Source organism: Molossus molossus, unplaced genomic scaffold (assembly GCF_014108415.1).
Source record: "Molossus molossus isolate mMolMol1 unplaced genomic scaffold, mMolMol1.p scaffold_m16_p_10, whole genome shotgun sequence".
NCBI lineage: Eukaryota > Metazoa > Chordata > Mammalia > Chiroptera > Molossidae > Molossus > Molossus molossus.
In genome coordinates this window covers 100,856,625-100,880,921 of record NW_023425345.1, presented here as the reverse complement: position 1 = coordinate 100,880,921, position 24,297 = coordinate 100,856,625, and the positions used below count along the sequence as shown (strand labels likewise).

General features: G+C 36.8%; 1 protein-coding gene and 1 non-coding gene across 9 annotated transcripts in view; one reads left to right on the top strand and one right to left on the bottom strand.

Moving 5' to 3' along the window:
- PAN3 (poly(A) specific ribonuclease subunit PAN3) overlaps window positions 1-24,297 on the top strand; it is a 153,689-nt gene that overhangs the window by 123,636 nt on the left and 5,756 nt on the right. For 5 of the 8 annotated variants that reach the window (XM_036251003.1, XM_036251004.1, XM_036251002.1 and 2 more), the window contains 6 exons: window positions 7,048-7,213; window positions 8,329-8,419; window positions 13,302-13,441; window positions 15,874-16,003; window positions 16,460-16,524; window positions 23,675-23,813. In XM_036251003.1, the coding sequence (XP_036106896.1) occupies window positions 7,048-7,213; window positions 8,329-8,419; window positions 13,302-13,441; window positions 15,874-16,003; window positions 16,460-16,524; window positions 23,675-23,813 (731 nt within the window). Of the gene's footprint in view, window positions 1-7,047; window positions 7,214-8,328; window positions 8,420-13,301; window positions 13,442-14,987; window positions 15,096-15,873; window positions 16,004-16,459; window positions 16,525-23,674; window positions 23,814-24,297 lie in introns of those variants that run through there. The other 3 variants (XR_004958279.1, XR_004958280.1, XM_036251007.1) reach the window with 3 other exon arrangements.
- On the bottom strand, window positions 4,972-5,081 carry LOC118624839. The gene has a single exon (XR_004958503.1). It is a non-coding gene; the product is annotated as a U6 spliceosomal RNA (small nuclear RNA).

Sequence of the window (24,297 nt, the reverse complement as noted above, 5' to 3'; positions counted from 1 at the left end):
CATGGTGTTGGTTGTTACTTCTCCTTTTTCATTTCTGATTTTGTGTATTTGGGTCCTCTCTCTTTGTTTCTTGGTGAGTCTAGCTAAGGGTCCATCAATCTTGTTTATCTTTTCGAAAAACCAGCTCTTTGTTTCATTGATCCTTTGAATTGATTTTTTGGTCTCTATGTCATTTATTTCTGCTCTAATCTTTACTATTTCCTTCCTTCTACTTGCTCTGGGGTTTTCTTTTTGTTTGCTTTCTAATTCTTTAAGATGTGAGGTTAGACAGTCAATTAGAAATTTTTCTTGTTTTTGGAGGTAGGCCAGTAGTGCTATGGACTTCCCTCTCAGAACTGCTTTCGCTGCATCCAATAGATTTTGTGTTGTAGTGTGTTCCTTTTCATTGGTTTCCAGGAAGTTTTTAATTTCTTCCTTGATCTCCTCGGTGACCCATTCATTGTTTAATAACATGCTATTTAGCCTCCATGTGTTGAAATGTCTTTGCATGTTCTTGTTGCAATTGATTTCTAGTTTCATGCCATTGTGATCTGAGAAGATACTCAATATGATTTCAATCTTCTTGAACTTGTAGAGATTTAGTTTGTGTCCTATCATGTGGTCTATCTTTGAGAATGTCCCATGTGCACTTGAGAAGAATGTGTATTCTGTAGTTTTGGGGTGTAATTCTCTGTAGATATCTATTAAATCCATTTGGTCTAGTGCTTCATTTAGAGTCTCTGTTTCCTTACTAATTTTTTGCCTAGAGGATCTATCCAGTGCTGTCAACGGGGTGTCGAAGTCCCCTGCTATGATTGTATTGTTGTTGATTTCTCCTTGGAAGTCCTCCAGAAGATTTTTAATATATTTTGGTGCTCCTATATTGGGTGCATTTATGTTTATCAAGGTTATATCTTCCTGTTGGATAGATCCTTTCAATATTATGTAGTGGCCTTCTTTGTCTCTAGTTACGGTCTTCATTTTGAAATCTATTTTATCAGATATGAGAATTGCTACCCCAGCTTTTTTTTTGCTTTCCATTTGCTTGGAAAATTTTTTTCCTACCCTTCACTTTCAACCTATGTGAGTCTTTTGTTGTGAGGTGGGTCTTTTGTAAAAAACATATAGATGAGTCATGCTTTCTTATCCAATCAGCTACTCTGTCTTTTTATTGGCGCATTCACTCCATTTACATTTAAGGTGATTATTGATATGTACTTATTTATTGACATTTTTGTTTAGTGTGGTTCTACTTTTCCTCCCATTTCTCCTGCTAATTACAGCAGTCCTTTTAACATTTCTTGCAGTGCTGGTTTGGTGGTAATGTATTCCCTTAGCCTTTTTTTGTCTGGGAAACTCTGTATTTGACCTATTTTGAATGATAGCCTTGCTGGGTAGAGTAGTCTTGGATTCAGATTCTTGTTTTTCATGACTTTGATTACTTTATGCCGTTCCCTTCTGGCCTGTAGTGTTTCTGTTGAGAAGTCAGCTGCGAGCCTTATGGGGTTTCCTTTGTAGGTAACCTGTTGCTTATCTCTTGCTGCTTTTAGGATTCTCTCTTTGTCTTTAATTTGTGGCATTTTCATTACTATGTGTCTTGGTGTGGGCCTGTTTGGGTTCTTCTTACTTGGGACTCTCTGTGCTTCTTGATCTTGAATGCCTTCTTCCTTCACCAAATTAGGGAAGTTTTCTGTCACTATTTTTTTGAATATATTCTCTATCCCTTGCTCATTTTCTTCTTCTTCGGGGACTCCTATGATGCGAATATTATTCCGTTTCCAGTTGTCCCACAGTTCTCTTAAGCTGTCTTCCTGTTTTTTAATAGCTTTTTCCTTTTGTTTTTCTGATTGGTTGATTTTTTCTACCCTGTCTTCTAATTCACTGATCCGGTCCTCAGCTTCCTCTACTCTGCTTTTTAAACCTTCCAATGTGTTTTTCATTTCTGAGATTTCATTTTTTTATCTCTTCTTGATGGTTTTTAATTTCCAATTGACTTATTTTCAGTGTCTCTATGTCCTTACTCATGCTGTTCAGCTTCCTCAAGATCATGGCTCTGAATTCTAGCTCTGTTAACATGCCTAATTGCTCCACATTGATCTCATCTTCGGTGGAGGTCTCTTGCTCTTTCATTTGGCTTCTGTTTCTGTGTTTCACCATTTTGGCTATCACTGTGGGCTTTGGAGCCTGTCAAGTTCTCCCTGTGGGTGTTGGTGTTCTGCTGTTTGTGGCGCCCTCTCCTGTGTTTAGATGAGCGAGGGAGGACCCACGTTGAACACCACTGTCAAGTCTTACTTTCCTGGTTAAAGTTGCTAACCCAGGAAAGGTACTGTTATCCTCTAGCTCTTTGCCTGGAGGCTAGCATTTGAGGTTACTTGGTGAGTTTTGGGTTGTCAGTTGATTGAAAAACTCCCTCAGGTGCTCAGCACAAGGGGCTTTCACAAGGGTGGGGCAGATGCTGGTTGTTAATGAGCCTCAATTAGCACTTCAGTGGCCCACAGGGTGGGGCTGGATCTCCGAGGGAGGGGCTGCTGCCTCTCCCCAGGGCCTTGGGAAGGAGCAATATGGCCACCCACCATCCTGCGTGGCTGCACTCAGCAAAAGCTCTGAGCGCCCTCCAAACCCCGAGTGTCCCGACACAGCTCCAGTCCAGTCTGCCCTCATTTTGCTGGAGCCCAAGGTGAGTGGCTGTGGCTGTTTCAGCCTCTGTCCCGTCTCTGCGCTGTGGGGCCGCCTGGGAGTGTAACCCGCGGGCGCCGCTCCCAGCTGAGGCCGCTGCTGAGCTGCCGACTGTGGGCTCCCAGCCCCCGTCTCGCCTTCGCAAGCCTACCGGGATGGAGTCAGTGTCCCTCGTTGTATGGTCATCGGAAGCTGCTTTTCTGTTGGTTTTTCCCGTTGATTTGTCTGTGTTATAGTTGTAATTCCAGTTTGGTTCTGGGAGACGGTCTGTGTAGCTCCGTTCACTCTGCTGCCATTTTTCTGCAAGGGGGCCGCACCGGGCCCGTCGCTGCGTCTCTCCCGTTCAAAAACTGAAAGGGGGGCGGCTATTTCCCCTTAATTTATATATTTTTTTAGTGTAATTTAATGACTCCCTCAGAATCCAATGTGACTATATATCATTTATGAAATTATTTTCGTAAACAAATGCTTTTGTTTAAAGTTAGGGATTTCATGTTACTTAATGAACTAGTCTTCAATGTAAATTTGCAGATAACTTTTCCTTAGACTGGTAATATTTTCTTTTGTTGCCCCTTTCTGATAATATTGCAAAGAACCAAAATATTTTCATTATATTCTGATAAATGTTTATTAAAGGATAAATCGTTTCAGAGTAAAAGTGAATTTATTTTGAGCTGTCTGTTAATTTATATATTTGGGAAGGGAAAAATATTCATTTTCTGGTTTGGGGGTAGGACAAAAACATTGTATTTTTTACCGTGATTTTTAATATTTTAAAGATTTTCTTAAATACATGCTGAGAGTAAGGAGGGAGAAAGATTTTGAGTCACATGACAGGATCTTCTGCATTGTGACTCCCTTAAAGACTCTAAATAGGAGTAAAAGTATGTCACTTCTGTTTACTTTTAACTTTGCTTTCTGACAGTTACAAGAAGAAATCTGTGGTTACATGGCTGCCTAACATTAAAAATCTGGTCATATGGTGTGGTCTTTTTTTTTTCCTTTTGCCGTGTCATCTGTAGACACATAATTTTGTTGAAGGGGATGTGGTATGACTTTCCCTATAGATGAACATAGCTATAGTCGTTCAAGTTTATTTTCGTAATACCACCTGTGAAATGACTGTTGGCTATAATTTATAGTTGGGTTTCTCAACATGAGCCATGTTGACATTTGGGGCTGGACAGTTATTTTCGTAGGAGCCGTCTGTGCATTGCAGGATGTCAGCAGCAGCCCTGGCCTCTACCCACTAGATTCTAGTAGAAACCCCTACTCCAGTTGTGGCACCAAAAATATCTCCAGACGTTGCCAAATGTTCTCTCGGGTGGGCAAAATTGATCCATTGAGAACCATTGATTCACTGAACTTCTTTCCAGCTTTTTAAAAAAAATCTTAATTATTCTGTTTTCGGTATTGACTGATTATTTGCTATGTTTATATTTTCACAGGAATCAGTCCTTTTTCTAATATTTGAAAATATCATTTAAATGGTACATCCCTAAACGCACTATGTATACTTTAATTTACAGTAACTTCTATTACAAGGAAACCTTGTTTTCCCAATGTAAATATTAAAAAAAGAAAATAAAGGCCATCATTTATATGAACTCGTAGAGACATAGATGGAAGTCTGTTTTCTTATACTATTTAATTTATGAACTTAGCACAAAAAATCATATAAGAAATATGCTAATTTAGAAAATGGGAATAATAATAATGCCATACCATATAGGAGTTGTGATAGAGGTTTAAAATGAGAAAATGTGTGGGTATAGTAACCGGACAAAATCGGGCCTACTGTAAGCACTTGTTTGTTATAAATATTTCTTTTCCTTATTACCACATTTATTAAATAGTTTTATTTCAATTCTTTATTGTTGCCTTGGACATTTTCTTGGCATTTATCACTAGAGTCACATTTTGAATCATCTAATACTGTTTTCCAGATTTTCTTTCTTTCTTTTTCTTCCCCCTCTCCTCCCCTTCCCTCCCTCCCCTCCTTTCTCTTCTCTTCTCTTCTCTTCTCTTCTCTTCTCTTCTCTTCTCTTCTCTTCTCTTCTCTTCTCTTCTCTTCTCTTCTCTTCTCTTCTCTTCTCTTCTCTTCTCTTCTCGTTAATACTCATCTGAGGATATTTTTTCCATTGATTTTTAGAGAAAGTGGAGGGGGCTGGTAGCCTCCTGCACATAACCCCACCGGGGCTGGGGATCAAACCTGCAACCCAGGTATTTGCCCTTGGCTGGGAATTGAAACTGCAACCCTGTAGTCCTCGGGCCGATACTCTAACCACTGGGCTATACCAGCCAGGGCTAGATTTTATTACTTTTAGTTCTGTCTAAATTGAGGGATAGCAGTTTATGATACAGGGGCCATGCTAATCTTTCCTGTATCGTTCTAATTTTAGTATATGTGCTGCAGAAGCGAGCAGGAGGGATAGCATTTTTTGAATTTTATATTTGCTTTTTCCTTGAAATTTTATTACAAGTCATAAGTACCTATTTGCTATTTATCATCTCCACAATTAACGATTTAACTGTTGTTTTCAGATTTGATTCACAGAAGGTTTGTTTACAACCATGTGAACACTTGCACTTATAAGGTTATATTCTCTGAAATACATTAGCCCTGCCCTGGCCGGTGTGTCGTTTGGTTGGAGTGTCGTCTCGTACACCAAAGGTAGCTGGTTCGATTCCTGGTCAGGGCACCCAAGTTTTGTGTTTGATCCCTGGTTGGGGCTCGTGAACGAGGTAACCAATCATTGTTTTCCTCTCACATTGCTGTTTCTCTGCCTCTCTCTCTTTCTCTCAGTTCCTCTCTGCCTTTCTCTAAAAATCAATAATAAGAAGAAAGATTTTTTCCTTCTTAAAAAAGAAAGAAATACAGTAATCCTCCTTTATCTGCAGGGGATAGATACATTCTAAGACCCCCACTGAATACCTGAAACTGGGAGTAGTACCAAATTGTGTGTGTGTGTGATGTTATATGATGTTTTCTCCTATACATACATATGATAGTTTAATTTTTAAATTTAGGCACAGTAAGAGATTAACAACAATAACCAATAATAAAATAGAACAATTATATAACAATATACTGTCATACAAGTTATGTGAATGTGGTCTCTTCTCTCTCAAAATATATTATTGTTCTTACCCCTTCTTGTAATGATGTGAGATGATAAAATGCCTATGTGATGAGATGAAGTGAGGTGAATGACATAGGCCTTGTGACGTAGTATTAGGCAACTACTGACCTTGATGATACATCAGAAGGAGAAGCCTCTGCTTCGAGAGATCCTGGATTATTGAGCCATGATGATGTTGATGGCTGGATGTCAGGAGCAGATGATGTTGATGGTTGGGGCAATTTAATATTTTCTGACTGGTCGACTTCAGGTAACTGAAATCACAGAAAATGAAACTGCAGTTAAGGGGGATCTACTGTAATTACAAATTCTGGATTAAATTTATATGGCTCCTTTTCTACTGATTTAAGGATTTAACAGTGACTGAGAAAATAGTATCAGGAGGTACTTAAAAGAATTAATAGAATCAAAACGATGACTTTTCATGGTAGACCACATTTTTTGGATTTCATCTTTACATGTAAATGACATTTAGTGTTTTACCATCGTGTTTTTGTGAATTGGATGTCATCATATCTAACTGACATGGCTGTAATAGAAGAGACTGAGCAGTACAAGGAGAATAAGAAAACATTCAACATAAATGATGGTAGAGATTTTTATTTCCTCCAAGCCACAGAATGAACAGGTCTCACATTGCCAGAACAATAATATAGGCTAGGGTTATCCACATTTTAAGTAAAATACAATTTCTGTTTTTAATCAGAATTTATATGTATTGGTTCACAATTAAATATAGATTCTTCTTTTAAAATGTTTTTACTAATTTTTAGAGCGAGAGGAAGGGAGAGGGAGAGATAGAAACATCAGTGAGAGAGAAACACCAATCGGCTGCCTTCTCACTGCCCCACACTGGGGATGGAGCCTGCAATCCGGGCATATGCATTGGGAGTGGAACTGGCGACTTCTTAGTGCATAGGTTGATGCTCAACCATGGAGCCACACCTGCTGGGCTTAATATAGATTTTTAAAATAATTTTTGTTTATTGTTCAATGATTGCAATGGTCACAGAAAAGAACAGTTTAGTGAGAACTATGCTGCTGCTAATAATATAAGGTATAATCTCAAAATGGGAAATTTGGGGTTTGTCCTTTAAATTCTTACAGACTAAACTTAAATTTTACATATAAACATGTATGAATTGACAAATTATGCTATGAATATAAATGAATTTTCTGTTAATTTTGGTTTGAATGTTTTTGTCTTTTAGTTCATTACTTAAATAACTTTTTGTTATTTGCTTTATAGGTCAACACGATGGACCATTGCCCAGACAGCATGCTGGATTATTGCCAGAATCTCTTATTTGGGCATATATTGTCCAGTTGAGTTCTGCATTGCGTACTATTCATACAGCAGGTTTGGCATGTCGAGTTATGGACCCAACAAAGATTCTGATAACTGGCAAAACGAGGTACTAGCATTTTGAGTTTTGGCTTCTTTATTGAGCATTTAGCCTATGACAGCTTTTAGACAAAGCATGATGATTTGTTTTAATTTTACCTTTTCATATATTCCATCCAGAAGAACTGCTGTGACTTTGAGTTCATTTGTAAGTTAAAAAAAAAAAAGTTGAATTCTTAAAACAAACAAACAAAAAACCCTGGTTATTAACCAAGAATCTTGTAAGGGTTTGGAGGTATGTATGGTTAGGGTTGGGGGGATATATAAGTAATATCAGTACAATTTGTCTGTGTACAACCATGTGGTTCTCAAATTTTAGCATGAATCAGAATTGCCTGGGGGGCTTATTGAGCACAGATTGCTGGACTCCAACCCTAGAGTTCTCATTCAGTAAATCTGGAGTGGGTCCTGAGAGTTTGCATTCCCAAGTTCCTCGGTGATGCTGTTGCTGCTGATTGGGTCCCATGCTTTGAGACAGAGTTAAGTACACAGACCTGATTTGAGCAGAATTACATTTGAATTGTTGTCATTTTGAGAATTGTATTGGGTAGTGTATCATGAAGACCTCAAGATGTCGTACCAGGTGATCTGGCTTCGTGTCCTGGCTCAGTTACTGTCTTTATGACCCTGATGAAGTTCCTTAACTTCAGTGTTCAATAACCTTATGAGACAGGTACTGTTCTCTGAATTTTCTACATTTATAAGGTTCCTGTCTCATAAGATTATTGAGAGGATTGTATGAGTTAATACATGTAAAATGCTTCCATTGTTACCTAGTACATCTTTAAGTGTTATGAAGCTAACTAGTTCTCTTTACATGAATGAAGCAGCTTGATACAGTGGAAAGACCACTGGGCTGGTAGTCAGAGATGTGAGTTGTAGTCCTGGCTTTATTAGTTACTGACTTTTATAACTTCAGGTCTATCACTTGATATCTTTGAGCCTTAATTTTCTCATCTCTAAAATGGTGATTGGTGGAAGGTATATGGGGGTAGGACAGAAAGTTAAGAGTAGATGATATCCTGAGATCCTTCCAAATATTATAGGAAGTAATAAGTTTCCACTACTATATAATTTTTAAAATCTCATTTTAATTATTTTCTTTAAATTCTCTGATCTTTAAAGGTTGCGAGTAAATTGTGTTGGCGTATTTGATGTTTTAACATTTGATAACAGCCAGAATAATAACCCATTGGCATTAATGGCTCAATACCAGGTGAGTAAGAATTAACATGAATACTTAATAACTTAATAACTTTGTTTATTTTAAAGTACTTCAGGGTTTTAAGTATAGATTTTAGTTTATTCTGGGTGGTCTTTATGCAAACTTGGAACACATATTTCTTAATCACTGTGATGTATTTAGTGTAGAGCCCTTATACATTGGAATATACAGAATGAATGATTCAGGCTATTTAAATGAAAATGTGTTTATGTGATTAGGAAATTTGTCCTCAGTAGAGATTAAAACAGATTAATTGGTCAGCTGAATGAAATATATTGAATGAAATTTTACTTGCTCACTTTTTTACTTTTAGAACAGTTGTCCCACAACTAAGAGTTTAGAAATATTTTCAAAGCAATAATGTTGTATTGGCATTTTTTAAGTAATTTTCTTCTTTTGCTTAAAGCCCATCATGTCTTGTACATTGTCAGAATTTGCTTACAGTCTGATTTCATAATAAAAGTGTGGATTTAGGACCCACTATTACTTAAGCTATTTATTTCTTATTTCTTGAGTAATCCTAAGGTGTAGAATAAGAATCTCTATCTCTGCAAAGAGTGTTAAGTACAGCTGATTACTCTGTGCAAGTGATGTAGCTATTTAAAGTAGGTTTCAGATCATTCCATTTATATTACAATACACTTTTTGGAGGCCATGCAGCTGTCATTTTAAGGCAGTGTTCTCATGTGTAACAAACTTTTTGTGTTTCTGAACATTTATTAATTTACAGAAGTTGATGTAAGGCAGAATATCTTCTCCGTGCTACATGGAAAAACAAGAACACCTCACCGTCCCATTGACCTTGTCATTTCAACATTTTTGGTTTAAATCTTGAAAGAAGATTTTAGTTTACTTTATCATAAGACAAAATTTCAGAACAAAAAAGAAAGAACGGACTGAGAAGTAGAGTCTAAATAGTGTGTAGTATTCCAATTCATGTATAAACTTCTTTTACCACAGGCAGTAGAGTCCCAAAGAGGTGGAGCCACTCATCACATTCAGTTAGTTGTATGCAGACTTTTCTTGTCCTGTTCTGCATGTGCCCACCTAACCTCAGTAGAGCTAAGCTGTCCTGATTGGTCGCACCATCTAGTGGCCACTACATGGAAGAATCTGGCTACTTCCCCCTAGTGGCAGCAGCTTGCTTTCTGCCTTAAGGACATTTGCTCCCTCTTTCATATCTAGGATGGTTGTTTCTTATCTACTTTTCTTTTTATCTTCTGTCTTATATGTATTGACTAACTGGCCCTGAAATTTTTTTTTCATAGTCTTCGTGCTCCTAAAAGTGACTGATTATTGACTGTTAAAAAATACTAGTGATTTTCATATATCCAGGAAAGTAATATTAAACTTGTAAAAAGAAATTTAGAACTAGTGCCAGCCTCTATTGCAAATATCTGGAAACCTTATTTCTACATTAAAAAACATTTCTACATTACAATATCTCCTTATTTTTCTCTATTCTAAATAGAATTCCTTTTTATTTATTTATTAGTTTAAATTAGACTAGGTTGATTTTTTTTCCCCCATGAGTGTCACAGCAGTGACATTTTTGTCTTTGCAAATGTACATTATTTCAGTTATGAGTTGTGACGTTTACATTGAAAAACAATTTTTCATAAGAAAAAGTAATCTCAGAGTTCTAAACAAATAGCTTTTAAGTAAGCATTTGGAGCAACTGATTGGTAAATTAGCAGCTGCCTTAATTCACAAACTCAGAACTTTCAGCCTGTTGTCACCATTCCTTTATTTTTCAACCCTAAAGGATATATCGGTTTTTGGGTTTTGTTTTCTTTATTTTTTGGGCGGTGAGTATATATGTGTGGAATAATTTCCATATAGCTTATAGTAAGGTAATAGAGAGAATTAAAGATAGTTTCAAACAGGGGTTTGTGATTTTATAGAGAAGAGGGCACATGAGAAAGGAGTACATTGTTTCTTGTAGTCTATTTTTCATAGTCTGTTTCAGACACGTGAATAGAGACTGACTTTCAGTAAAATGGACATAAGTAGAGCCATAGATAGAATCAGAAAAATCAAGAAATCAAGAATCAGGAAGAAACTGAAAATGAGTTGGGGGGAAAACCTCCAGAATTCAACAAATGGGGGGAAAAACCAGATGGAGGTAAGAAGCAAAATAACAACTGGAAAATTATTTAGCTGGGAAATAAGGAAAGGAGAGCAACTGAGTTTTCATGATGTTAAACTCTCTTAATTAAGCAGGACTTGATTAACCTCTTTTATTTAAAAAATTAGTTATAATTTAATCTGGATTATGTGACATGTATATTTTATTTCTAAAGTGAACACTCGCATCTTGAATCCGCTTTAGAAAGGTGGTAGGAAGTACTTGAGTCAGATGCTTTTCTTTAAATCCATCAATCCTTCAGTTCTCCTGGACTTTTGTTTTCCTATCTTGTGACAGGGACTAAATGGGCTATTCTAAGCGGGAGGTTTAGTTACAGCATCAATTCAGGGTGGAGCCAACCTGAAAATTCTGCTGGGAGGCTGTGTGTTGGTACATGCTGCTCATATACTTGATAAATAATAACCTTCAGTTTGCTTTGCTGACGACAATGGATTGCAACACTTAGAGAAATTTCCAGTTAGCATTTACATGTACTGACTTACTGTTTCATTTAATGTTGTAACTTGGAATGTTTATTTAATCTTGAGAACGACTGAGGGGGATCTTTCTTCAGTTTGTTCATGGAAGTGCCCTCCAGAGAAAGAAAGGATGGCAGCAGTGACTTTTCTCATGCCCCCTTCCCGTCTGTCTCTGGCGCCTAAGTGTACCTCTAATGAAGTTTTAAACAGTTTCTCTCACATGAATTCTTGGTTATCTCTTGTCCTGATATTCAAAGTAGCTTGTTTTTCTAATCAGTTGTCCCACTAATTACGAGCTCTTTTGTTCAGTGTCGGATTCATAAATGCTAGTCTGGGATAAATTTTTTAATTTGAACTTTTTCATGTGGTTTCATAATGGAGTTTGACTTCCTCTTATACTTTATTGATTGGGTAGAATGTTGTCAAGGATAACTACATAGTGCTAAAGTTGTTAGTGGTTGCCCCTGATGTCGCAAATATACCATTATAAACATTCCATAAAACCAGTAGGTTTCAACCCTGGTTGCATATCAAAATCTCTTGTGGAAGCTTTGAAAAATACCAGTGCCTAGATCTTACCCCAGACTGATAACACCAGAACTGAGATGAGAGGATGGCATTAGGTGATTTTTTGTTTGTTTGTTTGTTTGTTTTTTAAGCTCCTCATATGATTTTATTGTATAGGTAGGTTTGAAACTCCTCATATGAAACCAGTATTCAGTAACTGAACATGTATCCAGTAATTCAGATGAGATCTCAGATTCTGAGAGTTACAAAAAACTTCTGTAGAAATTACTTTAGATGATTTTACTTAACTCTGAGCTGTTCCATTCTTCCAGGCATGTACTTATTAATAGTTACCTGCCAAACAGGGCCACTTGGGGTGACCATTTCGTTTCCTAGAGTTATAAATTTGTAATGAAGCCCTGGCCAGTTTGGCTCATTGGTTGGAGCGTTGGTCTGTGGACCAGAGAGTCCTGGGTTTGGTTCCCGCTAGGGGCACGTACCAAATAAATAAATAAATACATAAATAGGTAATGGAGAGCTCACCTCCATTCGCCTAGCTTTCTTTGAAAATTCTTTTATTTTTTTCTTTATTGATTTGAGAGAGAGAGAAAGGGAGAGGGAGAGATAGAAACATCAATGAGAGAGAACATTGATTGGCTGCTCCCTGCATGCCCCCCACTGGGGATTGGGCCCACAACCTGGGCATATGCTGTGACTGGGAATCGAACTAGCGACCTTTTGGTGCATGGGTCAGTGCTCAATCACTAAGCTACACCGGCTGGGCTGAAAATTTTTTTAGAAGGAAGGCCTCAGGTAAATCTTTTTTAAAGGTAAATCTTTAAAAAAAAGAAAAAGGGTAGGAAACCAGATGGATACATAGCTCAAAGATCGTTTACAGTGGGAATCCAATGGTCTGTTTAGAATGTCAACAGATAGAATATCATTGGGTTGGCAACATTTTTTTAACATATTTTTATTGATTTTTTTTTTTTTTTTTTTTAGAGAGAGAGGAAGGGAGAGAGAGATAAAAACATCCATGTCAGAGAGAAGCATCAATCAGCTGCCTCCGACACGCCCCCTACTGGGGATCCAGCCTGCAACCCGGGCACATGCCCTGACCTGGGACCTCTTAATCCATGGGATGGTACTCAGTCCATTGAGCCACACTGGTTGGGCTAGGTTGGCAGCATTTTTCAGTGTTCTAGAAAACATACTTGAAATCAGATAATGGCTAATGTTGTATTTGGAATAATGGAATAAGTTTTCTTCAGATAAATTTTCAAATGCCTGCTGTATTTTAGGCATCATGGAAAATGAGAACGTGCATATCATAAATCGTAATGATCATAGTAAAGCAAGTGTATAGTAATCAGCCTTAAATTTCTTGTAATAGTAAGAGTATCAACTCTATTTAAATAAATTTTTTTTTTTTTTAGTTTAAGGCAGCAGTTGTGAAGTTGGCACGTGAATTTTCTAGAGTAACGTTTCTTAAAGTATAGCCCTAGAACTACCTTCATCAGAATTACCAGGGCACTTTAAAAATGTTGGGCCTGTTTTTAGACCTACTGAATTGAGACTCTCTGGTGGAGAGGCTCAGATACTGTTTTTAATAAACTGCCATCTGATTCTGATAATCACCAATATTTGAGCTCTGTAGCTCTGTGTATAAATGTTTTTTCCACGCAGGCAATAGTGTCAGTGTATTAAATTTGTACTGATAAAATAAAAATTAAAAGTTGTATTTATTCTTTCATGTCAGCAAGCAGATCTGATATCATTAGGAAAAGTTGTGTTGGCTTTGGCTTGCAACTCTTTGGCAGGAATTCAGCGAGAGAATTTACAGAAAGCCATGGAACTGGTGACAATCAACTACTCCTCTGACCTGAAGAATCTGATTTTGTAAGTTTTAATATATGATTAAACATGCATAGTGATCATATGAAATAAGACGGCTGGTTTCCTAAGGGCCTTTTAACAGTGATGTTTATTTTAGTTTCTGCTATTTAAAATCAGGCAAAACACAATTAAGCAACTTGTAATTTATTTTTATTGCTAAGTATATATTTCTTGGAATAAATTTATAAACCAGTGTGTTTAAATCAGTTACTGATGTTTTTTAAACATTGTGCCAAAGGGTACCCTCTAAGGCTGCATTGGTATCTACTAGCTACATATGACCTTTTAAGTTTAAACTAGTTGAAATGAAATAAAATTTAAAATTTAGTTCTTCAGTTTCACTAGCCATTTCTTAAGAGCTCAAAAGCCACATTAGCTCCTGGCTAATATTGGACAGTGTAGACTGTCCATCATCTCAGAAAGTTCTGTTAGTGCTGCTCTAGAGAGTGGTCAGTATCTTTGTGAAAGCTGCCATAAATAAACCTCAGGTTACATACTCCATGGCCAGAACATCCGTTCCGGAAAGCATAGGTTTCTATGCTTCTACTCTAGTACCTTCAGACTCCAAGACATCCTTGTATGCAGGTTTGAAATGAATTTGGCTTAAGAAAAACCCACTGTGGACTACTGTCACCACAGAAGGAATAATCCCTGTCCATGATACTCTAACACTAGGAAACTCCAGAACAGATGCTAAGAAGATCCTTTTGTAATTTATCCTATTAATGTTCTAGAAGCAATTACAGCTTATTGATCCTTTTCATTCTCTCTTTAGCTTCCAGCTTTTTCTTCTGATTTTTCTTGTAGCGCTGGATGATCCCATTTCTTTTTGGACTAGCTTGGGGTATGGAATTTAGGGATGGAGGATGGGACTGCCTGCCTGTGCTTTGTTACATTGGTATAAGTGCCCTTTTTGGGACAGAGCACTTGAAGCCAGTGATACCTAGTTTCTATTAATAATCAAATAAGATGATTTTTCTTTTAAGTGAAAATATTTGTTTCATATATTATCACAACAGGGATTCCTAGCCTTCGTTTACAACACATAGGATATCTCTAATCTCAAGTTACAGTCTCCAAAGTTACCTTTTAAAAAAGAGAGAGTAAGGGATATAAATGTAACAAAGGTGGCTATACATTAATAATTATTGAAACTGGGTGATGGGTACATGGAGGTGCAGTATATAATTTTCTCATATAAATGTTGGAAATTTTCTTTAATAAAAGTGAGTCAGCAAAAACGTCATTCTTTAATACTGACCAGTAACTAAAATTTACAGAGCAGTAAACCATGTATCAGGTACTTTCGAACTGATTGATATAAATTCTCTTAACTCTCCCCCAAACCCTAGAAATTAGGTACCATAATTAGCTCCATTTTAAAGGTGGCAAAACTGAGGCATAGAGAGGTAAAGTAACTTGCCAAAGTCACGTAGCTTGTAAAACTGTGAGTATGAGTAGTTAGATGTAAATGTGTCAGTAATTACAGATGAATGGCTAAGATCTCAATTATCCACATGAACATAACCATTCGTTTGTTCAACGAAAGAATGCCTGCTATATGCCAGATGCTGAAGATGCTTTGAACTGATGCACAAAATTCCCATCTTCTGGAGCTTCCACCCTAATGGGGAGGAGTTAATAGACATGTGAACAAGTAAGATGTTTGCAGATAACGATAAGTCCTATGAAGAAAATAAGATAATTATAAGCAGAGAGTGAAAGAGTGGGAGGCTGCTTTAATGAGAATGGTTAGGAAATGGCTTATCTGTCAGAATGATCAATGATAGGTGATTAATAATTATTGTGTTCTAGAAGGTAGCCCTTTGAAACATGTAACCTTTTTCTGCCATAACTGTAATGATAAAAAAAAGTTTCATTGGTCTCTTCTGAGGTGTATTAGTGCATGAGGATGTCTCAGAAATAAATATGCCATGACAGCTGGTAAATGAAGTCACAGAGCAGAGGACAGCTTCCTAAAAAGCTGAGGTTCATTTGATTTATCAGAATTGAAGAGCCAGTTTTAGTTTCAGAAATTATTTTTGAGGAGCATTGGAACATTTTCCACCTACAATCACCCCCCTATTTTACCTCTCCAAACAAAGTGTGTAGCAATCTTTTCATCTCCCACTATTTTAAAGGAGGTTTGAGAATGGAAATGGTTAAGTGTAACTCTATTCAATTTTCCTTTCTCATTTTCATAATCGTAAAAATGTAGAGAAAGACACATTTACAGTTTTCTCCATTGGCTCTTAAGATTTTCCAGAGAAAAGAAGTACAATCATTAAGCTTTAAAAGTTGACTTGCATGAAAAAATGTTTTCAAAATTGTGCACACTTGTATGGTAGCAGCAATGATAGCTACGTGCTTGTGGGTTATGTTGTTTTTCAAATTGCATGTTTGGCATTCAAGTGATTCTTCTGTATGTTGGGTAGATATCTGTTGACTGATCAAAACAGGATGCGAAGTGTCAATGACATCATGCCCATGATCGGTGCTCGATTTTATACTCAGTTGGATGCTGCTCAAATGAGAAATGATGTCATAGAGGAGGACCTTGCAAAGGTAAAGAGTGCATTTAAGAGCCTGTATATAAGCTTGCATCTGTGTGTATAAATAGATACAAAGCAGAGTAATTATTGTGGGGAATATAGTGCATAGTTGGCTAAGATTGCAGATATTTTTGTGCAGGCTTAATGTTTAGGATTTTAATTTCCTTTGTGGTGTTTGTTTTATTGTTCATGGCCTTGCTACAGTCATGTGACAAAAATCTGGATTTTTTTTTTTTCCACGTGAATTACTTTAACAATTCTTAAAAATGGCCAGCTGTATATAATCTTAAGTATTACTATTGAATGACATGAACACATTGTATTTAAAAGTATAACCAAAAGGTTGGAATATTAGGATTTATTGCTTAAATGTAATGTTGGTGCAGGATACCAGTTTTTGTAAACTTTTGCTTTTATATTGAGTTAGGTGGAACATTAATATTCTGTCTCTTTTTAAAATGTTTTATAGGAGGTTCAAAATGGAAGACTGTTTAGGCTTCTAGCAAAATTGGGAACAATCAATGAGAGGCCGGAGTAAGGATTTACAGTATTTTACAACATGTTTTCAATCAAGGGCATGATTTTGCATAACAAGAATGAGTATACCTTATCCTTACTGGTTTTATTTGGAAAAAGAGAAAAATTCTCATGTGAAGTGACCTGTTGTTAGTCATTGATTAGGGTGCTGTTTTTTAGCTACAGCCTAGGCATGGTTGTCCTTCAGGATCTGACACACATATGTACATACAGAAAATGTATATACAGAAAATAGAGCTCCATTGTGATTTGCACATGAGTAAACATTTTATGATGATCAATACTACCTTTATCCTGTGTCCTTTTTTGAAGCCTGTCAATTTAGTTTATCTGGTCAGATTAGAGATTTAAGAACTTTAATTGTTGCATGCCTTTTTCTTTTTTTAAAAAAATATATTGATTTTTTTTTTTAGAGAGAGAGGAAGGAAGAGGGAGACAAACATTGAGAGAGAGAAATATCTCTGCTGCCTCCTGCACACCTCCTACTGGGGATCAAGCCCACAACCTGTGCATGTGCCCTGACTGGGAATCGAACCAGGGCCTCTCAGTCCATGGGATGATGCTCAATCCACTGAGCCACATCAGTTGGGCTGTTGCATGTCTTTTATCTTCTATTTCATATCAGTGACATTGGAAAGGCATCACCATCTTACATTACTTGTCTTTTTGTTCTGCCTCATTTGTAAGTTAAAGTTAATCATATGTTCAAGAAAGAAGCAGAATTGATGTTTGAACTGCATAACTGTCAAAGACAGGTAGAGCAGTATTGCAGCTACTGTGACTATCGTCTAAGTTACAGTTCAGGAATGTCATCTCTGTTCATAGAGATAGATAAATGTCATTGCTTGAGGGATTTTTTTGACCACAGAATTCAGTTCCACTTAAAAGACTCAGTATTTTTCCTAATAATTTCTCAAAGAGAACATGACTATATGTTGAACCAGATTTTAGAAACTTTTATGTTTCTTCTGGCATTTATCTCTTTATTTTTAAATGTATGCTTATAGTATTTTTTCTTGATTTTGTTCACTATTTAACTGCATTAATGATTTTTTACTGTGAAAGATGCTTTATATTTTACACCCCTTCCCTTAACTGGAAACACACACACAAGCACAGACACACACACACACACAACCAGTTAATACATAAATTTTGAGTTAAGTCTTTATTCAGTGTTGACATTATTATAGCAAGGTAAATAGTGTTCATAGTTGCACCACATAGTAAATCATGACTAGTTCTTTTCTTTTGTAGTTTGTTTTTTAATTTTTGTTTTCATGGGGTTAATAATTATCTTATATTAAAAACCACTGAACAAATGAAAACTATTTACCACCAGTTTATTCCAAATTCTTCTGCCAGAGTTATAAAACACCTTTTCATGTGGTCAAAAATAGGTAGCTTATTATTAGTAGCTCTTTTTTTCTCCACCTTAGGGAAATTGCCCTTGGACCCTCTGTCCTCCTGTTCCTCTCTGGACTGGTTAAGATTAAAGCCTGCTGATACACTTCAGAACTGGAGTTCCCCTATACTTTTATCCCTTTATCTCCCTTTGTGTTGGTTATCACATTTTTTGCTTTTTTCCTTGGTTTATTCTTTTTTGATTTAATGGAGCACATCCTCCTCCAGTAGCTACCTGAGAAAGGTTCAGTTTTTTGAGTTTCTGCCAGTCTTAAAATATCTTCATTCTACTTTTATACTTTATTAATAGTATAATTGGGTATAAAATTCTAGATTTTCCTCAGAAAGTTAATTAAATCTTTTGAATAGATTATACATGAACACATTTTTTTAAAAAGTAATAAAGGCTTTGCAATAAAATAATCAAATATCTTATACCTGACGTACCCAATCTCCCTAATTTCTCCCACCAACCTTTATAGTTTGTTATACATACTTCCCAGTCTATGACTATATATTCACACTTACCCCCCCATCCGTACTCCCCATTGATTTTAAATATATACAAATTGTGAACCATGTAATTGCTTTTTTTGTATATTGCTTATTTTCTTCTGACAATATATTTGGGAATCATTTTGTTCAGATATGTTTAGTGTATTTCAAACACTACTGTTAGTGGTTTACAAATATGACCTAAAATAATACTCATAACAACCCTATGATGCAGGTTTTGTTAGTATTCCCATTTAACAGAGAACTGAGGCATGCATAGTAAACACCTTGTTCAAGATCACGTAATTAGTAAGTATTTGAGCTAGGTTTGAATCCAGGCAGCATGGTTCCAGAGTCCGTGCTCTTAACCAAACATGCTCTGCTTCCTCATTGTTTATGATCATTTAATAGTCCACCTATGGATGCACTGTCCCTCCAGTTTCTTATTGACAGCATTTGAGTTGTTTTCAGTCTTTTGCTAGTATTAACAATGGTGCAGGGACTGACTTAAATACTTAATTTTGTGTGTGCATAAATATAGGCTCAATTGTGATTGATAGGTCAGTGGAAATGTCACTGTAATTTGATAGTTTTACAGAAGGGTTTACAATGCATGAGGATCTTTCACCAACAGTACTTTTTTCAAATTTTTGGATTTTTGTCAGCCTGGTAGATGCAGTTTTATTTTGTATGAATTCTGGTTTTTGTGTGTGCATGTGTGGTTAATCCTCACCCGAGGATATTTTTTTCCATTGATTTTTAGAGAGTAAAAGGGAGGAGGGGGGAGAAAACGTCAATGTGAGAGAGACCCATTGACTGGTTGACTCCTGCACGCACCCCGAGTGGGGCCAGGGATTGAACCTGCCACCCAGGCACATGCTCTTGACTGGGAATCTAACCTGCAAACCTTCGGTGTTTGGGGCACACACTCCCAATCATTGAGCTAAACTGGCCAGAGCTGTATTTATTCTTAATGAATATGTTGCCTGTTTTTGTTTGTTTGTTTTTTATCCTTTTGTGTCCTTTTCTGTCAATTTATTTCCTTTGCTCATTTATAGTTTTGGTTGGGTTGTTTTTCTTTTTGATATGTAGGAGCTAGAGAGATTTACCCTTTGTGATCTTCTTTCTTCTTTGTCTTTTTTTTCCCATTTTTCTTTTAACTCTGTTTAATTCTTTTCCATGCAGACCTTTATATATGTAGTGTAATTGATGAAACTTCCTTTATGTCTTTAGATTTTGATTCATAATTAGGAAGTTAGAAAGGCCTTTTTTTATTGCAAGATTATGAAGAAATCATTTCATGATTTCTTCTAGAATATTTATGATTTCTTTTTTTATATTAAATATTTTTATGTATTTGGAATTTCTATAGGATGTGTAAGGTATGAATCCCAGAAGACTACTCACTGGTCCAAAAACTACTAGTTTAAGACAGCATCTTTCACACTGTTTAATTTTTATTCTTTTTTATCCTCACCTGAGGACATTTTTTTCTATTTTTTGTTCAGATAGAGTGGGAGGGAGGGAAAATGAAATATCTATGTGAAAGGGACACATCAAGTGGTTGCCACCTGCACGACCCAACCAGGGCTGGGGACAAACTGCAACCGAGGTACGTGCCCTTAGTGGAAACCGAACCCGGGTCTCTCTGGACCACAGGCCGACACTAACCGCTGAGCCAAACCAGCCAGGGCTATTTTAATTTTTTTAATCCTCACCTGAGGATATTTTTCCATTTACCTTCAGCTAGAGTAGGAGGGAGGGAGGGGAAGAGAGAAACATCTATATGAGAGAGATCCATCGACTGGTTGCCTCCCGCACGACCCCAGCCACGGCTGGGGATGAACTGCAACCGAGGTACCTGCCCTTGGCCAGAATCGAACATTGGTCCTCTGTCCAGCGCTCTAACCACTGAGCCAAACCTGCCAAGGCTTTCACTCAGTTTTAATAATTGACATTTTAAAATTTAGTATTCTTAGTTCTTATGTCCATTTATTTTGTGTTTTTTTTTTTTTCTAAAACCATTTAATATTCTTATAAATCTTATAATCTTGTTTTAGTTAAAAAAATAAAAACACAACAAATTAGTAAACTGGATAGTCTTTATTGAGAAGATAACATGTTAGGTTTATTAATAAATTTAAGGAGCATTTGTGTTTTTAGATGTCGAATTCTCTTAACCAAGATAATGACATGTCATTGTATTTTGTTGACTTCTGCTTTTAGTATTCTTCAGTGTTTAAGTTGTTCTTTATATAGTTCTAGCACACCAAGTTTATTCTTAGCTATTTTTTCTTACTGCTATTATAAATGGGAGTTTTCTCCCCATTTTGTCTTTTGAACTGCTTGTTACCAATGTATATGGAAATTATAGGTTTATGTAAATTTTGTACCGTTAACTTTCAGTAGATTCTCTTGGGTTTTCTGGTATATAGTCACATATTCAAATATTGTTGGTTGTATTTTCTCCTTTTCAATTTCTATACTTGTAATTCCTCTTGAGTGATTGTATTGGCTAGTATCTCTAGTAGTACATAGCCAAGTAATAGTAATGATTGTTTCATTCAAAATTTGAGGCATTGCTCCATTGTCTTTTTATCTTCCAGACAGATTTAAAGCCATTTTCTTTCCAAATCCTTCCTTTCCCCGCATGCTTTTAGGGTCTTTTCTTTATTACTAATGTTCAGAAGTTCATACTGGTATGTATGGGTTTCAGTTCATTCTGTGGAATCAACACGTGAGGCCTGGAAACCTGGGAAATTGTGGTCATTGTTTCTTTCCTAACTTCTTCTTTCTTTCCGGAATTCCTATTGTTCAGATGTTAGACTTTGCAGCTGGTTTTCCAATAATTCTATTTATTGTATAATATATTTTTGTTCTACTTTCTAGGCAATTATCTCAACTTACTTTGTCTAAAATTAAAGGTTTTTCTACTTTTTCTTTGAATTTAAAATTTTCTGCTATCATATTTTTAATTTTTAAATTTCAAGTACTTTCTGTACTCTGCTTTCCTCATACAGCATCTAATTTTTGTTTCTCTGAGGCTGTCAGAGATTTTTTAGTTTTAGTTTTGTTCTGTTTTCAGTAATATCTCATAAGAAACAAGAATTTGCTTTGTTTTGTTTTATTCTCCAAAGTATTTGTGATTTTTGGGCGTCCATTTTTATTAAAAATGAAGTCCTTGCCCTGGCCAGTGTGGCTCAGTTGGATTCGTCCCATGCCAGTTGGATTCCCGGTCAGGGCACAGGCCCAGATTTCGGGCTCAGTCCCTGGTAGGGAGTGTACAGGAGGCAGCCCATTGATTTTTTTCTCTCTCTCTCTCTCTCCCTCCCTTCCTCCCCCCTCCCCCAAATTATAACACACACGTACACACACACACACACACACACACACACACACACACTTATGTTTTAATAAGGTCCTAAAAAGATAATGGGAAGCTCCTTGTGGGGGCAGAAATTGTGAGAAAGCAGAACGTGTGATAAAGCAGTGTGATACTGTTAGGTGTGAGTTTTTGGTAGACTTCCAAATGTCAGTATTTCTGTTGGGCAGGTCAGCATCTCCAGAAAAGAATCTTCCAACCTTTTCTGTGTAGTAGAAACCCCGTAGCCAAGCTTTGGGAAGCCAAGGAGGGTGAATATGTTGGTTGAATAGTCTCACCCACCACTCCTCAGCTCCTGAGCTCCTGCTTTGCCCTGCATACTAGAGGCTGGAGGTTCCCTGTTCACTCTGTCTAGAAAGATTTCTGGTTGAGAGATGGGTTATCTGTTTGCTGTTTATGGAAACTTTTATTACTCTGCTGTTTCCAGCCTCAGTTCACACTGGCACCTTTAGTGGTACCTAATGACGTCAGCTCCCGAACCTCACTGTTATGGCTGGCTTCTTGTGATCTCCCTTTTTTGTGTCCCCTGTAGCATTAGAATTCATTTTTGTTCAGTTCTGCTAAGTTATACCACTTAACCTGTCTGCTTTCTACCTTCCAAATTTTTGTGATTTTTTTTTTTTTTTGGTCTGTTACTGTTCCTTCTTATTCCTTAGTCTTTGTGTGTTTATACCCTTTTAAAGATGTTTAATGTTGATTTAATGGGGGGTTTGAAAGGGAACAGATAAATGGATGTGTTTAATCAATTTTAATTGGAACTCCCTGGAGTGATCTTTGCAAACCACATTTGTATTTGTGTTTAACCATGTGGGCTCCCCGCTTGTTCTTAGAATGCAGACTAATGTTTTAAAATGACCTAAGGTTGCATAATCTGGCCTCTCTCTTCTTATTCTTGCTTGAGATCTGCCTTTTTTCCCTTTAATTTTCTCCTCTCTCTCCTTTCTGTCATTCACTGTCCTTATCTTTTCTCTCTCCTGCTTGCCCTCACACTCTCAGCCTCCCTTTGCACTCCTTTTCCTCTAGTCTTTTCTCGTCCAGCCACAGCCAACCACACTGACCTATCTTATGTTTCTTGACTGATCCGTGCTCTGTCATTTGCAAACGCTGATGCCTCTGACAACGAGCATCCTTCTTCTAGAAAGGGCATCCACTACTTCCTGTGGAAAGCTGTCCTTAACTTCCAGATTAATTCATGTTTCTGTTCTGTACTGTATCTCTTTCTTAATAGCATTATTTAAATATGCAATTAGAACTTTCTTTGGTTATTTGAATGTCTGTTTTCCCTACTAGAGCATAAGTTCCAAAGTTTCCTGAAAATGAACTGGTAATCTGGTCATATCTTCAGTTCTTCACAGCACTTTTTTATGTCATCATGAAAGAGTAGGAAAGCCAAATCTACCCCCTTTTTGTCCTCACCAGTAAATACATGCCTGACCATGTCTCTGCTCTGTTACCTGAAGGTGGGAGGGGGAAAGGAAAATCTCTTTAACCTATTTCCAAAGATACCCAAAGCCATTTTTTTCTTCCCCATTTTATCTGATGGCAGGGGCCTAAATAAAGAAGTGATTCTAAAATAGGGATGTGTAAGGGTCACGTGATTGGCCTTGAAATTGGACACTGGTATTCATATACTTGCATGTTAAATGAAATTATTATTTTTTAAATAAACCTGGGCAATATGAGCATAAAATGTAAAAAAAAAAAAAATTTTAGCCTCCCTATAACTTTTGGAGGCAAAAATATCTACACAAAAACCCCTTTATTTATTGGAGAAAATAAAATTAAACTAGTTTTGAGTCTGAAGAATAAACAGTGGCCATGTGGCATGTAGCATGAGTTATTGAGGTAAAATATTACCTTCTCCAGGTTTCAGAAGGATCCTACCTGGTCAGAGACTGGAGACCGCTACCTGCTGAAACTCTTTAGGGATCATCTTTTTCATCAGGTGACAGAAGCAGGTGCTCCTTGGATTGACCTCAGTCATATCATTTCTTGTCTTAACAAGGTAATTTGTGTCTGGATTTTTAAGACATAATGTTATCTACAGTTTGTAGAGTTGCATTTTCTACAAATACTAAGAGACAAGAAATTAAGGTATACTCTACTGTAGTCTACAAGAGATTTTATTAATAATTATTAGATGTCTCTACTTAATGTTTTTAAATTTTTTTTTATTTTTTATTTTTTTTTCCTCACCCGAGGACATTTTCCCATTTTTTTGTACAGATAGAGTGGGAAGGAGAGAGAGAGAGAGAGAGAGAGAGAGAGAGAGAGAGAGAGAGAGAGAGAAACATCAACGTGAAAGAGACACATCGAGTGGCCGCCACCTGCACAACCAACCAGGGCCGGGGACAAACTGCAACCGAGGTACGCGCCCTTAGCGGGAACCGAACCCGGGTCTCTCCAGACCGCAGGCCGATGCTCTAACCGCTGAGCCAAACCGGCCAGGGCTCTACTTAATGTTTTTAAAATCCTCATTCAAGGATGTG